The 17651-nt window shown below is 52.0% G+C and overlaps 1 protein-coding gene across 1 annotated transcript in view; it reads left to right on the top strand.

Moving 5' to 3' along the window:
- The window catches only part of ADAMTS14 (ADAM metallopeptidase with thrombospondin type 1 motif 14), a gene marked incomplete at its 5' end in the record, with an annotated part of 112800 nt that extends 98388 nt beyond the window's left edge, over positions 1-14412 (top strand). Inside the window, 7 exons of the mRNA XM_081256535.1 lie at positions 1714-1877; positions 4668-4836; positions 5285-5417; positions 7294-7501; positions 10323-10452; positions 10561-10671; positions 12393-14412. Of these exons, the coding sequence (XP_081112661.1) occupies positions 1714-1877; positions 4668-4836; positions 5285-5417; positions 7294-7501; positions 10323-10452; positions 10561-10671; positions 12393-12886 (1409 nt within the window). The 3' untranslated portion in view covers positions 12887-14412. The remainder of the gene's footprint in view (positions 1-1713; positions 1878-4667; positions 4837-5284; positions 5418-7293; positions 7502-10322; positions 10453-10560; positions 10672-12392) is intronic.
- Positions 14413-17651: the final 3239 nt, after the last annotated feature.

The following is a 17651-nucleotide window of genomic DNA, read 5'->3' as shown; positions in this document are numbered from 1 at the left end:
GGACAGGTGGCAGCCTTGGCAGTGAAGGCCAAGGCCATGTCCAAATGTGTGAGGCGCTCCTGGAATTTGGGGTCATGGACTCTGAAAGGAAGTGAAGGGAAGACAAGCCGTGCTGTTAATATCCACCGTGTGTGGGGCTTTGAGCTGGCGCTTTTCATTCGTTATCTCATTGGAGCCTCATGATAACCCTCTTGTTATCCCATTTTGCAGTTGAGGAAATTGAGGCTCCGAGAAGTTAAAAGAGTTGCTGGAGGTACCGAGTGGGTCAGTGGTAGGACCTGGGCTCAGAGCTGGTAGGAGGTGGTGAAGATTCCAGCCCACCACCCCCAGGAAGGCGGGGTGTACATCCAGGGACCAGGGACAGCAGTGGTCGTGAGCTGTGGAGGCAGACAAGGGCCTGAGGCGATGCTCAGCTCTAGCCTGGAGGGTCTGGCGATTCTGGGGGCTGGCAGAGATCAGGTCGCGGGAAAGGAGGGGGCGTCTCTCCTCCCTCCCAGCAGGGAGGCTGGCCCTCCGGAGAGCTGGGCTACCAGCCTCTGTGTGTCCAGGACAAACCCTTGCCCCTCTCAGGGCCTCTGATTCCCCATCTAGATTAATAACAGCACCAACCTCAGGATGCATGTGAGGATCCCACTGAGGAGGGAGCAGAGTGAACAGCATGTGGTTCATGCCCTGGATCCTTAGCTCTTCTATTATAATTACACCAGCTGGGGACACCCTGAGGCTCCAGAGCCTTTGCCATCCCCACCTGGCTGGGGGCTCGGGTCCCACGGTGCAGCCATTCTCTGACCCCTGATGCCTCCCAGGTGAATGAGGCTGTGACTTGGGGGCCTTTGCTGGGGTGTCTACAGCTACACACCTTCTGCCCGCCGGTCACCCAGCGCCTTTCAGTTACAAGTTGTGAGTTACTCGCTGACTGGGACTTTAAGGGGGAAAAATGGACAGATATTTTTTATACTCCTGCTCTGTGCCAGGCCCTGTGCTGGGCCAAGGACACTGAGATGGAGGAGATACACTGACAGGCTATGGGAGAGACAGGATATCTGTAACTGCAACAGTGCTAAAAGTCAGGTGCTGATTTGATGACAGTAATAGTGCCTACCATTTATTAAGTGCCAATTGCATGCCATGCACTCTGCCTAGTTCTTTATATATATGAACTCCTTTAATTGTCCCAAGAGCCCCATGGCAGGGTAGGTGGGCAAGGGATACTGCGATTATCCTCGTGGGGCAGCAGCCCTATGAGCTAGGTAGAATTATCATTCCCATTTTACAGATGGTAAAACTGAGGCAACACAGGGAGGCTAAGTAACTTTCCCAGATCAATCTGGCTCCAGAGCCTGTACTTTTAGCCGCTATGCTCTGCTGTCGAAGTTGTAGGGAGGGCAAATCCCTGAGGACTGGACAATCAAAGAAGGCTTCCTGGAGGAGGGGAGAATTGTGCTGAGCCTTAAATGTGGGTGGAGATTAGTCAGGCAGGAAGAAGGGGAGACAAGGTGAGAGGAATGGTGTGCGCCAGGGTCCAGAGACAGGGGTGCTATGTGGGGGCAGTGGGATGATCCATCCGACTGGAGAAAGGCTCAGGTGGGAAGGAGTGACAGGTGGGCAGGGAGCCCCTAGGGGCCCACTGGGACGGCCTTGAAACCCCTGAGGTGTGGCTGGTGCTCCTGTGGAGGGGAATAGAAATCTGTGTGACCCTCTCCCCATGGCCAGCGGTGAAGAACCAGGTCACAGGCAGCTTCATCCTCAACCCCAAGGGCAAGGAAGCCACGAGCCGGACCTTCACTGCAATGGGCCTGGAGTGGGAGTACGTGGTGGAGGATGCCAAGGAGAGCCTCAAGACCAGTGGGCCCCTGCCAGAAGCCATTGCCATCCTGGTGAGTCCCCACCCTGCATGGTGGCCCCTGCCCACCCCCGCTTGCTGCCTCAGCCCAATCCCCTAGGTCACCATCTCTGCTGCTGAGCCAGCGCAGGCCTGGTGGAAATCCTCCTGTTCTGGTGTCTTCAGGAGCCTGGGCAAGGCCAAGATGCCCTCTGTGCTTCGAGGCTGGCAGGATGGCAAGTGAGGAGGAAAAAAGAAATGGTTGTCTCACTGTCTGATCAGAGATGCCTCACACAGGGAGTCTGTTCTCCTTAACACAGGGTCAGAAATAGGGCCCAGGAGGAGCTGGAGGGACCTGGGTTGGCTCCCCCGTCGTTCTGCCCTCATCCAGTATCCAGTTGCATTATGGCTTTGCCAGCAAGTGAGCCCAGGAGTCCAGTGGCCTGTGGCCCAGGGGTGCTGTCTGGCACTGCCAGCCTCCTGGGAGGGGGTTGGGGCCACTGTCCCAGCTGAGGTCCACCTCTGCCCACACCCCCTCTTCCTAGACCATAAGCCAGGGCTTATGGAGCAGGGATTGTTAACTCAGGAGACCAGACCGGGAGGGGCTCTGTTGGCACTGGCTGGTGGCAGGGAGACCTTCTACAGGCTTTGTTCCTGGTGCTACCCTCATTAGTCAGGGAGGTCCTAGAGGGCAGGGTCTGAAGCCTATTGATGTCAGCATATTAATTCAATCCAGCATGTGCTTTCTACTCACCCTACATTTGTTGTCCACCCATACACCCATGGCAGATTAATTTTCAATGAGAGTACCAAGGTCATTCAGTGGGAAAAGAAGAACCTCTTCAACTAATGGTGCTGGGACAACTGGATATGCACATGCAGAAGAATGAAGTTAGACCCCTGCCTCACACCATATACCCAAATCAGCTCAAGATAGATCAAAGCCCCAAGTACAAGAGCTAAAACCATAGAACTCTTGGAGAAAAGAGAGGGATAAATCTCATGATCTTGGATTCTTAGATATGATACCAAAAGCATGAGCAACAACAACAAAAAAGAGATAAATTGGTCTTCATGGAAATTGAAAGCTTTTGTACATCAAAAAAGACATTTTTAAGAAAGAAGATAACCTGAACAGACTGGGAGAAAATATTGGCAATCCTATATCTGATAAGAGTCTCTATTGTAGACCATCTTCTAGAGTCAGGCAGTGTGGGTGCTCTGGTGAGCAGGACAGACCAGCACACATGGTTCCTGCCTTCACTGGAACTTAGGTGTGTGGGAAGGAGAATCACCGATGGGCACACAGGCTGTTCTCAGGCCTGGCACACAGTACCTGCTTAGCTTGAGTTTTTTTTGTTTTTGTTTTTTTAAACATCTTTATTAGAGTATAATTGCTTTACAATGGTGTGTCAGTTTCTGCTTTATAACAAAGTGAATCAGTTATACATATACATATGTCCCCACATCTCTTCCCTCTTGCATCTCCCTCCCTCCTATCCTCCCTATCCCACCCCTCTAGGTGGTCACAAAGCACCGAGCTGATCTCTCTGTGCTATGCGGCTGCTTCCCACTAGCTATCTGTTTTACGTTTGGTAGTGTATATATGTCCATGCCACTCTCTCACTTTGTCACAGCTTACCCTTCCCCCTCCCGGTGTCCTCAAGTCCATTCTCTAGTAGGTCTGCATCTTTATTCCCGTCTTGCCCCTAGGTTCTTCTGACCATTTTCTTTTTTTTTCTTTTTTTTTTTTAGATTCCATATGTATGTGTTAGCATACGGTATTTGTTTTTCTCTTTCTGACTTACTTCACTCTTTATGACAGTCTCTAGGTCCATCCACCTCACTACAAATAAGTCAGTTTCGTTCCTTTTTATGGCTGAGTAATATTCCATTGTATATATGTGCCACATTTTCTTTATCCATTCATCTGTTGATGGACACTTAGGTTGCTTCCATGTCCTGGCTATTGTAAATAGAGCTGCAATGAACATTTTGGTACATGACTGTTTTTTTTTTTTTTTTTTTTTTTTTCTTTTTGCGGTATGTGGGCCTCTCACTGCTGTGGCCTCTCCCGTTGCGGAGCACAGGCTCCGGACGCGCAGGCCCAGCGGCCATGGCTCACGGGCCCAGCCGCTCCACGGCATGTGGGATCCTCCCAGACCGGGGCACGAACCCGCGTCCCCTGCATCGGCAGGCGGACTCTCAACCACTGCGCCACCAGGGAGGCCCGCATGACTGTTTTTGAATTATGGTTTTCTCAGGGTATATGCCCAGTAGTGGGATTGCTGGGTCGTATGGTAGTTCTATTTGTAGTTTTTTAAGGGACCTCCATACTGTTCTCCATAGTGGCTGTATCAATTTACATTCCCACCAGCAGTGCAACAGGGTTCCCTTTTCTCCACACCCTCTCCAGCATTTATTGTTTGTAGACTTTTTGTTGATGGCCGTTCTGACCGGTGTGAGATGATATCTCATTGTAGTTTTGATTTGCATTTCTCTAATGATTAATGATGTTGAGTATTCTTTCATGTGTTTGTTGGAAATCTGTATATCTTCTTTGGAGATGTGTCTATTTAGGTCTTGGGTTGGATTTTTGGATTGGGTTGTTTGTTTTTTTGCCATTGAGCTGCATGAGTTGCTTGTATTTGCCTCAGTTTTGCCATGTGGCTACAGGTCTGAAAGGCCTCGCCAGTGTGTGCTCAGTGCTGCCCCCTCCTGGCTATCACTGGTTCTGCTTCTGACCCCACATCCTCCCCCTTGACCCCTCCTCCCTGGTCCCCCTATGCTGGCCTTGCTTCCCTGCCCGCCAGTCCTTTGCCACCTCGTCTGTCTTTCCCTTCAGGCGCTCCCCCCAGCTGAGGGCGGCCCCCGCAGCAGCCTGGCCTACAAGTACGTCATCCACGAGGACCTGCTGCCCCTTATCGGGAGCAACAACGTGCTCCTGGAGGAGACGGACACCTACGAGTGGGCACTCAAGAACTGGGCACCCTGCACCAAGGCCTGCGGAGGAGGTATTGGCTTGCCTGACTGCAGACGCCTTGTGGGAGGAGCGGGAGGGGTCGGGGGCCTGACATCGTCTCCACTTGGCGTGTCCCCGGCTCGTGCCTCAGTTTCTCCTTGAAGGTCTCTGGGGTGTGGCAGGGTGCCTGGGCAGGGCCTTGGGGCTTGGCTGGGGGTGCTAGAGCAGTATCCGGGGCAGGACCTCTGCCCTGTAAGGGCTCACCAGCTGCGCGCAGAGACAGCAGCCCACGTCCCCACCTGTGCTATACCAGTGACACCTGAGATGGGCTGGTCAGGGAAGGCTTCTTCAGAAAGTGACTTGGGGAGGGGAAGGTGCAAAGGCACAGAGGGAGGGGGGATTGGCTGCAGTCTCTCCAGAGCTCACTGTCCCTGAGGCTCTGGGCAGGACAGTGGGGGCCTGGTGAGACTGACCCCCACGGCAGGCTGTCCTCCCTTCAGGGATCCAGTTCACCAAGTACGGCTGCCGGCGCCGGCGAGACCACCACATGGTCCAGCGGCACCTGTGCGACCACAGGAAGAGGCCCAAGCCCATCCGCCGGCGCTGCAACCAGCACCCGTGTGCCCAGCCTGCGTGAGTGCTTCTGGGGGAGGGACGAGGAGGCTGACCGTAGACCCTCTCTCTGCCCTGACGTCAGGACGAGGGGCGGGTGAGCCTGCTTCCGCCAGCGCTGGAGGGTGGAGGCACGTAGCCCCTGCAGCCGGGACTTCCTGAGCAGAGAGCATCCAGACGCCTCTGCCCACGGCCCGCGCTGCCTTCCTTGCCCGTCCATCCCCTCTGGGATTTCTGCATTAACTTTCACTCCCAGAAGGAGGAAGGTGCTGCCTTTGTTCTGCCCCTCCCAGCATTATTTTACAGATGGGGAAGCTGAGGCCCGATCTGGGGACACAGCTTTCCCTCAATGATCCAGGGGGGCCATGCCGGTGAAGAGGATTGCAGTGTTTCCAGGCCCTAGGCCAGGATGCTGTCTACCAGTTCCTCCCTGCCCAGTCATCTGGGGCCCAGGGATGCGGTCTGGCCTTCCATCCCCCAGCTGTGGTCTAGCCCTTGATTGGGATTCCCTGGCCTGAGGACACAGGCTCTTTTTGAGCCCAAGGTCATGTTCTTGGGGTTACTTGGAGGTGGCTTTGGGGAGAGGAGAGAGCTATAATTTGTGGAGGATCGATGTCTGGTCTCTGGGCCTGTTGCCCAGCTTGTCCTCAGCCCCAGCAGGCTTCTCTAGTGGCCCCCAGGTAGGGCCGAGGGTGGCCGGCCAGTAGGAAACTATGAAGAACTGAGTCCATCCTCCTGCCTCCCAGAAGTCCTCCCAGGGTTGGGGGGTTCAAACTCAGCCTTGCTGATCCACAGCAGCCCTGCTCCCACAGGGTAGAGGGACCTCAGAGCCAAGGCGGGAGCTGCTGACCGGTGCTAGAGGCTGCCATGGCCTCCCTGTGCCCGGCCCAGGCCACGATCCCCAGCCCCCTGGCTCTCCGTGGTTCTTTTTTATGCGTGACTTTTTATTCAGGCCACTTTGCCCACAAACATCTGTGATCACAGAGCATGCGGGGCTAACTCTGCCATGACCCCTAGCAGGTCACCCCACCCCGGGCTTGTCTCCTTATCTGTAAAATGCCAAATGAAGTTTCGGGGCTTTTTGTTTTGTTTGTTAAGGGAAGGGGTTGGCTAATTGTTTGTTAAGGGAAGGGGTTGGCTAAAGCTGTTGTTTACTAAATGATGCCTCAGGAAACAGAGGGGGGTGGGAGTTGGCGGCTGCCCCTCCCCTCCACCCCACCAGAGCAGTTTTGCTTTTGTCTAACTCTTCCAGTGGGCGCCTGCTTAAGATGCTGCTGGAAGTTGCTCTGTGGCTAAAAGACACTTGGAGACTAGCGGCTTAGCTGATCAGCACCAAAGCTCTGCAGGCACTGACAGTGATAATAATAGTGCCTGCATTTATGACATGCCTACTGCATGCCATGCACTCTGCCATGTGCTTTACACATACAGGTCCTTTCATTGTCCCAAGAGCCCCATGGTAGGGGCTTGTACTCTGCAAGCTGTGGTTTTCATCTGTTTTTTGCTCGGCTGAATGTCAGCACCTAGGACAGTGCCTGCACATGATAGACACGCAAATATTTATGAAGTGTTGAAAGAATCCTGATGTAAAGATGGGGTAACTGAGGCTTAGAGGGGTTAATAGCTTGTCCAAGGACCTGCAGGGTGTCAGGATTTAAATACGCATTATACCCATTTTTCAGATGAGGAAACAGAGGAGAGAATACGTGACCTCCCTAAGGCCACACACCTGACAGCTGCAGAGCCACATGGATGGTTGGCTTGGCCCCCAAACATTCTGAAGCCCAAACCGTCTCTGTGGCTCCTGCCTTTGGTGGTTCAGCGAGTGGGAGTGGCCCTGGGAGGAAATGTCCCATAGTCCCGCCTTTCCTCCACCTTTCTCCCTGTCTGTCTCCAGGTGGGTGACGGAGGAGTGGGGCGCCTGCAGCCGGAGTTGTGGGAAGCTGGGGGTGCAGACTCGGGGAGTGCAGTGCCTGCTGCCCCTCTCCAACGGTACCCACAAGGCCATGCCGGCCAAGGCCTGCCCCGGGGACCGGCCCGAGGCCCGCCGGCCCTGCCACCGCGTGCCCTGTCCAGCCCAGTGGCGGACGGGAGCCTGGTCCCAGGTGAGCTGTCCTCAGGGCGTGGGAGGGGCTGGGCCGACAGGCACCTTCCTTGCAAAGTCAAGGAAGAGGAGGGTCTGGGTGGAGGAGCTGCAGAGAGATCTGGTGCTCCCTGCAGGCGGAGTGTTTCTGGCTGAATTCCTCTCCCCACATCTGATCTGATTTTTCTCAAAACTAAGTCCAACGGTATGCTGGGCCATGGTTTTGGGCTTGGCCTTTATATTCATTCACTATCAGCTTTTACCTTCACAGAGTTAGGAGGCCTGGGCTAATATCCCTTTGTTACAGATGAGCAAATTGAAAGACACTCTTGTATTAAGAAATATTTACTGGGACTCCCCTGGCTGTCCAGTGGTTAAGACTCTGCACTTCCAATGCAGGGGGCATGGGTTCCATCCCTGGTTGGGAAACTAAGGTGCCAACTACGTTCCAGGTACACTGTACTAAGAATGCCTGGAACCCATTACCAACCAGACAGACCTGATTCTTGTCCTCGTGGGGCTTACAGTCCAGTGAGGGAGATATAAGAGACAAGTACCAATAACAAAAGCATTTACAGGTTGCAGTTGGAGCTGAGCAGAAGTAAACAGGGTAACATATCAGAGAGGGCCTCTCTGAGGAGGTGACATTTGAGCTGAGACCTGAGGTGTGAGCCATATGAAGACCCTGTGGCAAGAACAACCTTGCCATGTTCCAGAAAGCTAAAGGACATTGGGACTAGAGCTTAATGAGGGGGCAGGGGTTACACGACATCTTCAGAGAGTGGGCAGGGGGTCAAATCCTGCAGGGCTTTATGAGGAGTTAGAGTTATATAAGAGCAGTGGGAAACTTGAAAGGTTTTAACGTGTATGTCACCAGCTCTGATTTCAGGTTTAAAGATCACTCTGGCAGCTCTGTAGCAAGTTCATTGTTGGGAGGCCAGGGAAGAAAATGGCAAACAGTAAGAAGGTTGTGGAATAGTCCAGGGGCCAGAGGGAAGTTTTTTCAAGTTTGGGGTTTTCTCTTAAAAATTCGTTTGATGTGAACCTTGGAGACATTATGTAGAGTGAAGTAAGGCAGACACAAAATGACAAATACTGTATGATTCCACTTATGTGAGATACCTAGAGCAGTCAAATTCATAGAGAGAGAAAGTAGAAGTGTGGTTGCCAGGGACCAGGGGAGAGGGGAATGGGAAGTTAATGTTTAATGGGCACAGAGTTTCAGTTTGGGAAGAAGAAACAGTTCTAGAGATGGATGCTGGTGATGGTTACACAGTAATGTGAATTTACTTAGTGCCACTGAACTGTACACTTAAAAATGGTTACGATGTACATTTTATGATCTGTATATTTGATTACAATTTTTAAAACCTCATTTGATCATGGAAATAAGCACAATGATGTTTATTGTAATAGCAAAGTATCAGGAAATATTCTAAATATCCATCCATAGGAAATTGGACCCCCCCCAAAAAAAACCACAGTCTATTCATGTAATAAAATACTATACAGCAAGGAAAATGAATAAGCTTGAACTGTACTTATCAATATAGATAAACCTCAGAAAAATAGGTGAGAAAAAGCACTGAAGTATGAAGAAAAAAGCACTACCAATGGGGATACCATTTACTTAAAGTTTAAAAAGGCACAACACAGTATTTGAAAATGCGCCAGAATACTGATTTATTAAAGTTGCTAGTGGGGGTGTTTGAACAGGTGTTCATGACCAACTTCCTCATACCTTCCTGTAGGCTTGAAATATTGCATAATACAGAGTATTTTAAATAACTAAAAATCCCCACACAACCTGTGCAGATTTTATATTCTTCTCCATAATATATAGCTTTATTTGTTTGAATATAAACCAGAAAGACTGCTGGTCCATAAAGGGCCCCTTACATAAAACAGAGAGGCAACAGCTGGTGGAAGTTAGTTGCCCCTGTAAGATGGGCAGAGCATTCCAGAGCTATTGCTGTTTGTAATTATTCCTCCTGGGAAGATGAGCCATCTTTGTCCCGCTGTTCTGTGTGGCATGTGACCCTTGTGTCTCCCTTGCTCATCACCTGCCCTGGTATGAGAAGTGGACCTTTGCAAGTCCTTCCCATCCCGCTAGGAGAGGCTGTGCTCAGTGCCTACAAACCCAGTGACCTGGTCACATGGGGCACCCTTGCTTTTCCTGAAGCCACCCCACCCCTTTATCCGAGTATGTGGGTTCCAGGGCATGATGTGTGTGGCAGCCCTTTCAAATGGCCTTCTGTTCCTTGTACCCACACCTTTCCCTCTTAGAGAAGAAGACACTTTTGAGCATGTCTCTCTCTACAAGCTGAGTGTTGGAAACAAAGTCATTGAATGTCAGAGCTAGAGGGGTCCGTGGTGACCCCATCCCCCAGCTTTCTCAGCTTAGCAGTTGTTACAGTCTGGGTTCCTACATCCCCTTAACAAGGTATCATCAAGTGCATGGACCTGCCTCAGGTCCCTTGGGCTAGTGGATGGCAGCAGGGTGATACACAGAATATTTAAGGACCCAGGCACAGGCCAGACAGAGTGGACACAAGCAGTAGTGCCGGAATGGGGTCCCACAGGCCCCCTCCAGATGGTGCGAAGGTTCAGGGGGTTCCAAGATCAGGGCAGTGGCTCTTTCCCACCTGGTACAGGAGTATTTGACAGCTGCTGTGCTGTCCTGGAGAGGTTGTTGAGAGCAGTCCTTGCATGTCCCTCTGGTCCAGCAGAGACTTGGCACCCTTCTCTGTCCCCTTTCTGTCCTGGGCACTGGCTGGACTTCGGAGCTCACCACCTCCTTCCTCTGTCTCTCCACACCCCCTGCCCCCGTCTCCCCACGGCAGTGCTCCGTCACTTGCGGAGAGGGCGTCCAGCTGCGGCAGGTGGTGTGCCGGGCCAACGCCAGCAGTCTGGGGCATTGTGAGGGGGACAAGCCGGACACGGTCCAGGTCTGCAGCCTGCCTGCCTGCGGAGGTGAGCCGGGTAGGATGGGGGGCCAGCCCAGCTCCTCTGGCCTAGACCTGAGGCCCAGCTTGGCTGGCTTCCCAGCCCAAATACTAGAGCTGCTTTTCCCCCTCACAGGAAATCTCCAGAACTCCACAGTGAGGGCTGACGTCCGGGAACTTGTGACCCCAGAGGGGGAATGGGTGCCACAATCTGGGCCCCTAGATCCCATCAACAAGATATCATCAAGTAAGTGTATCTCTGGACCCCACCCCCTCCCCAGTCTTCCAGTGTTCGCGGCATCGTGGGCGTGGGCCGTGCAGTGGAGTGGACCCAGCTTCCAGGCTGTCCACGTGATCTTAGCCTCTTGGAGCCTTGGATTCCTCAGCTGTGAGGTGGGGATGATACTTATATTGGTCCATGATTCCTTATCTGCAGTTCCAAAATATTGAAAGCTGCAAGTGTCTCCCTAAATTTGGTGCAGACTCACTGGGAAGCAAAATTTGAACTGAACTAACAAGAGATTAGTTATTGTTTTGCTGTGGAAACATTGCCGATTTGGTTGCAAGGTGACCTCCAGTCTCCACTGTGGACATTATATAATGTGAATACACTGAATATTACTCTTCTAACCTCAAACGTTCTGAATTATGAACCATATCTGGTTCCAAGATTTTTGGATAAGCAGTTGTAGTTCTGAGCTCTCTTTATAGGGCTGTTGAGAGAATTAAATGAGATAATGCATGCATTCCTGCTTAGCAGTCAGCCAACAACAAATATAGTAGCAGTCATTTCTCTCTGCTTCATGATCAGGAGCCCAGCAGCTCACCCTCTCATCTTGCCATCCATCCACCCATCCATCTAACCACCCACATCCATCCATTAATAAATATTAACTAAGCACCTATTATATACCAGGCTCTATGTTCTGTGCTTCCTTCCTAGGTTCCTTCTCTGCTTCCCTTTCTTACCTTCCCAAGGACCAGGGTCTGACAAGATGAGTAGCAGAAAGATCCCAGACCCAAACTCCTAGTTAGAGGATCAATCGGCTGTGTGACCTTGTACAAATTCGTGAAACTCTCTGAGCTCAGCGACCTCATCTGTAAAATAGAGGGGTCTGATTAAACGTCCTCAGAGGAGCCTCTGGCTCCAGTCTTGCTGCTGCTCTGCTCCTGTGCTGAGGCTCAGGCTGTTCAAGTGCTAGGGTTTCCTTTCCTCTTCCTCTGGGAGCAAAGGGGAGCTCTGATTCTGACCCTAGAATTCTAGCGCCATCTAGAGGCCACTGGCTTTCCATTTTCTCTAGTCTCTCCTGTTCCCCTAAGCCAGCACCCTACCTTTTCTCTCTTCTCTTTCTCTCCCTCCCTCTCTCTCTCTCCCCCTCCTCTCCTCTTCCCTGTCCCCCTCCTTTCCTCTTTCCCTGGCAAAAATTAATAGAAAGCAAAGCTCCTGCCTTCACATTGTCTGGAGAGACCTACCTGAAGTTGTCACAGAAATGCAAAAACATTTTTAGATGACATTTGAACAAAAGCAAGCAAAACTAATATAATGAGCACCCCTCTATGCCAGGAACTTTACAAATGCTATTTACAATAATAATAATATTATTCATTGGTAAATGTCAGCATTATCCCCATTTCACAGAAGAAACTGAGTGTCGGAGAGTTTAAATGACTTGCCCGAAGCCTTGCAGCTTTTAAGTGATAGAGCCTTGATCGGAACCTAGATCTGCTTGATTCCAAATTTATTGGTGGGGGGCTTACTGTTCCAAATGCGTGCTCACCAGGGGCAGGATGTTTAAGCTGCTTGTCACAGTGTGAGTAACCCGGGCATCTGCCTGGCCCTGGCCAGAGTGGATCGGATTCCTTTGGGTTGATTGGGAGGTGGTGAGGGCGGGAGATGGAGGGCTGAGTGGGAGTTGTAACCTGGCTGATGGGCGTCCTCCAGCATCGGTCCTTGTGCTGTGTGTGCAGCAGAGCCCTGTGTGGAGGACAGGTCCATCTTCTGCCAGATGGAAGTGCTTGATCGCTACTGCTCCATCCCCGGCTACCACCGGCTGTGCTGTGAGTCCTGTACCACAAAGGCCTCGGGCCCTGACGCGAGCCCGGACCCCAGCCTGGCCTCACCACCACCCTTCTCCACTCCTGGGAGCCCCTTCCGAGGACCCAAGGCCCCTCCAGAGGCTGTGGAGCCCACTGTGGGACCAGCAGGATCAGACGACCATCAGCGTGGCCGACCCACACAGCTCCCAGGACCTCTGGGCACAAGCTCCCCAGTGAACCAGCGCCGCTTTGCTGCCCAGAAACTGAACCCTACAGTATTCTGGGGCACTTCCCCTAGTGCCCCCCGGGGACTGCCCTGGGGCTGGGCTGGGGCCCCTACACCAGTCTCTGAAGATAAAGGGCAGCTCAGGGAAGACCCGAAACATCCAGGCACCAGCCTTCCCACCACCTCCCCGGTGACATGAGCCTCGCCTTGCCCACCCCACCAGTCAAGTTTACACCCTCTGTGCTGCCCCAGCCATCCCGGCTCAGAGGACACACAGCGGGGCCCGGGCAAGCACGGACTGCCTTTTAAATTATTTGCCTTCTTATTGTTCTAGTTTGGGGCTGTGACACTTTTCACCCCATGAAGTGGGTCTATGAGGAAGAAAAAGATCAGGGAAAGCCCTAACCGGAGATACCTCAGCAAGCAGCCCAGGTGACCGAATCGAACCTCTCAGGGCTCCTGTCTGTCTCTCCTGCCAGGACAGAGGGCCAGCTAACTCCCCCCAACACACAAACACACACACACACAGCCACCGGGCCTCACACTGCCTCCCTTTGCCAGAAATCGTGGAGACCCCTGTGGAGGCCCCGTGTACCAGGCTCCTCTGCCAAGAGGGGCAGAGCAGGGCCGGGGAAGGCCGGGGGAGCCCTCACAGGGTGGTCCAAGAGGAAGTGGGCTGGGGCCGAATGTGGTCGTGAGGCTCCGGCTGCAGGGCCAGTGTGGGCGGGAGGCCAGTTCATCTCAGACCCAGCTCTTCACAGCAAGAGCTCCAGACAGCTCCTCTGGCCACGGCCAAAGGGCAGAGTCCACCTTGCAATTGCTGGCTGGAGGGCCATGTTGGTGGCCACCTCTGCCCCTGAAGATGGCACTTCCTATTACTTCTGGTGCCTCCAGTTTACAGGTGGGCCTTTTAACCTCACCCCAGGCCCCCCTGAGAAGGGGGCTCTGGACACTCTGGAACATGGGTCCTCATCATCCAGGGGGTTCCCAGCTGGTGCTAGGCCCGGAACGGCAACTGTGGTCATCACTCCGGCGCGTGAAGAGAGCACGACCTGGAAGGTGATTTTGTGGGGCACAGAGGAGACGTGAGTTCTCAGGCTGAGCCCTGCCAATCATTGCCCTCTACCAGAGACCACTCCTACTGGGGTCAGGCGTCTTCTTCTCCCACCTGGCTTAAGCTGGGCCAGAGGTCCATTTGTGGTACTGGGTGCGGGTGCGGGGGTGACCAGGCTCCAGGGCTGAGGACCAGAGTCCACTCATAGCCAGGTCCTGGGGATGACAAGGGCCAAGTGCCCCAGGTCAGGACGTGAGCCTCTGCCCCTCGTGCAGGTGGGGAGGAGGCAGCACTGGGGGGCCTCAGCTGCACCCACGTTACCTCCGAGGGCAGGTAACTTCCCTGGGCCCTCTGGCTCTCAGGAAGCTGCCCAGTTCCCAAGACCTCTCCCAGGGGTTCTCACTCTAAGTCATGCAGAGGGTCTCCCAGACTCCTCAGCAGGCCGTAGAGGTGCTGGCTAGTTCTTCTGTTCCCAGGGCAAGGGGGCCACTCTGAGCCAGGCTAGAGGAATAGGAGCAGTGGGTCCCAGGTGGCAACCCCCGGAGAATGGAAGCCCTAGAGGGGCTCCCCAGGTGCCCTCTCCACCCGCTGCCTGGCCCCTCCCGGCAAGGCTGGGGCACACACTGAACCATTCCTGCGCGACCCAGCCTGCCTATGTTAAGTGCCTTGGAGATCCAGATCCTTACAATTTTATGTATTTATTAACATTGTCCTTGGTGTTTGTTTTGGACCCCAGAACGTTGTGCGGTGTTTTTCTTTTTCTCTCTGTTTTAGTGGAAAGGGCCAGCAAAGCCAGAGCTCTAATGTGCTGGGCTGGTAGGATGATTGGGGTTGGGGGTGGACAGGGAGGGCACAGAGCCACGAGAGGACTCGGCCCCCCGCCTCCCCGCCATGGCCCCGCTTGCTCTGGGGCTCCTCTGAGCGTCACCTCAGGGTGGAGAGGCAAGAACGGGCCTGGGGGCCTGGGGGTCCTACTTAGGCTCCTCCACCAAGTAGCTGTGTGGCCTTGGGCAAGTCACCATCCAGAACTTGGTCCAAAGGGTGGAAGCACCTGGGAGGTAATTTGGCGGTCGGCATAGGGAAGGACGTTCTAATGAACTTTCAAACACACAGGGGGTGTCTCCCTTGGAAGGTGGTGAGCGCTCTTTCCCTGGAAAAGTCCGTGCAGGATGTGGATGCCAGACAGGAGGTGGAAGGAATGTGATGTATCTTACTGGGCAGGGAGGGCCAACATGCAAGGTGCTGTATAATTTCAAACTACCCCTTGCCCATAACAGACATCATTAATCCTTACCACACCCTTTCAATGAGTGTATCACAGGCCCCTCCCTGACATTTGTGGGGCCCAGGGCAAGAGGAGACCCCCGTCCAGGGACCTCACACGCCTGTGTGTGTCTAGGCCTCAAGTCCAAGCTCCATTTACATCCCTGTGCAAACAGCTTCCCCTTGGAAACTGCCCCTTCTAAACAGCCACCACTTGGGCCTAGGGGTGACTACATGGTGACCCAGTCTCACCGTAGGGGGACTGACCTAGAGAGATGCTACCACAGGCCCTAGATTTGGGACTGTTCGGGCGGGGCATTCTGTGGGCCGTTGTACTCAGAGTGTAGCCTGCAAGGAGGGAGATCATGGACCCTGGGTGGGCACATGCCCTTGGTGCAGTGCAGTCCTTGCCCTGGTGGGTAGTTTGGGTGGAGTGGGGCCCTCTAAGAGCCCCAGCACCCCAGCTCTGACAGCAGCCCTGGCACATTTCAGGGGGGCAGGGATAACCATGGAAACACATGCCGATGCTTCCCCATCTCTTGCCCGTGACAGACATTGCCAATCCATCAGTGCATTCTCCCCCTAAGAGTCCTTCACATAGGGCTCCAGGGACTGACCTCTGATCAACTGCCATCAGCAGGACAAGGAATCCTAATAAATAGGATAATACTTGGCTGTCTGTGCCAGTCATGCAGATGTCAGGGTGATCATAAATGGAAACATCTTTGGTTTTGATGAGGCTTCCAGCAACAGGGAAGTAACATCCTTGGGGGCACAAAACCAGACATACAAACAGCAACCACCACCACAGACGCTTACAGCATTGCTCTTGGTAGTTCTGCCATGTGCTGCCTGAATTGTCATAGTAAGTAATGAGCTGTGGCTCAGGGAAACCTCAGCTGGGGGGTGGCCCTGATGAAGTGCAGAGGATTGGGAAGCAGATAAGTAAGAGGGTTTTTATCTTCTTTCCCACAATTTAAAGTATTGTAGCTAACAAGGCTACACAATTTTTTTTTGTATGAGAAAACCAGGTTTATCTGCTCTTGTCAATTCTAGAATATTGCAAACAACAAAATCATAGATAAAAAAAAAAAAAAAAAGGACAGCTCATCTGGCCGTGCCGCAGGAGTGGGCCAGAATCAGGGTTTGGGCTCCTCTAAGCCCCCAGGCCTCCACCTGTGGAATCCTTTCCCTCTTCCAGTCTCCGGGTGGCCCTCCCATCCCTGAGGGGACTGTGGCCTTGGAAGCCCAGGCCACGGCCCTGACTAAAAGTTACCTACACCCTGCTTAGGATGCAGGAAGCTACAAGAAGGTATCAGTCCTACCCTAACGATGAGAAGAAGCTAATAATCTACAAAGCCATACCTCTTAGCCCCAGGTGGATTAAATTTCAGAGGGTGACAAGTCCCTAGAAGAGAGAGGGCCCATGCACTCTTCCACCTCTGGCAGAACATGGAAGAGCATGGAAGAAAGTGGTCAACAGAGAAGCAGAAAATGCAACTGAAATTGTAACAGATTTTTAAAGGTTAGGGTGACAATTTGGAATCATGGGGAGCCCCGTGCACAGGGGAGTCTACACCTACTCATCCCCTCTTCTCCACAGGCCTCTGGATGCACACGAGGAATATCTGGGGCAGGACAGGAGAACCTCGACAGCATCCCCTGGGGCTCCAACCAAGTTTGAGAGTGCAAATTAAGGAAACAATACCTGTTCACAGTGCATCAGGACATAAAATGCCTGTACATGAAAAACTATAATGCCTTGCTGAGAGAAACATAAGAATATCTAAAAGAAACCTCAATATTGTTAAGATGTCAAATTCTCCCCAAAATGATCTATAAATTTAATGTTATTCCACTCAAAATTCCAGCAGACTGGGTGTTTTTTAGAAATTGGCAAACTGACGATAAAATTTTTATGACAATTAAGATCTAGAATATCCAAAACAATTCTGAAAAAGAACAAAGTGGGAGGATTTACACTCCCTGATTTCTAGGCTTACTGTGAAGCTATACTAACCAAGACAGTAAGGCTTTGGTGTAAGAATAGACGCACAGAACAATGGAACAGAATAGAAAATCCAGAAGTAGACTCACACGACCATGGTTAGTTATCAACGAAGTGCCAAGGTAGTTCAATCAGGACAGGATAGTCTTCTCAATAAATGATGCTGGAAAAATGGAAGATCCGCATGGAAAAAAGTAAATCTCAACTTTCATCTCATATCGTGTGTGAAAATGGACTCAGTCAAAATGGATAATCAACTTAAAGGTAAGAACTAAAACCATAAAACTCACCGAGGAAAAACATTTTAAAAAATCTTTGTGACCTTGGGTTAGACAAAGATGGCACTAAAAGTATAAGCCGTGAAAGAAAAGCTTGACAAATTGGACTTGGTCAAGACTGAAAACTACTCTTCAAAAGACAGTGGTGAAAAAATGAGAAGGCAAAAAAAAAGAAAAAAACGAAACCCCACAAGCTGGGAGAAGATATTTTCACATCATATATCTGATATTGGACTTGTATCCAGAATATATAAAGAGTTCTTAACCCTCCCGCCAAAGAATGGACAAAAGATTTGGACGCTTTACTAAAGATATACAGTGACAAATAGATACAGGAAAAGATGCTCAACATCATTGGTTA

This window comes from Mesoplodon bidens (assembly GCF_964165515.1).
Source record: "Mesoplodon bidens genome assembly, chromosome: 1".
NCBI lineage: Eukaryota > Metazoa > Chordata > Mammalia > Artiodactyla > Ziphiidae > Mesoplodon > Mesoplodon bidens.
This window is presented reverse-complemented; position numbering and strand designations above follow the sequence as displayed.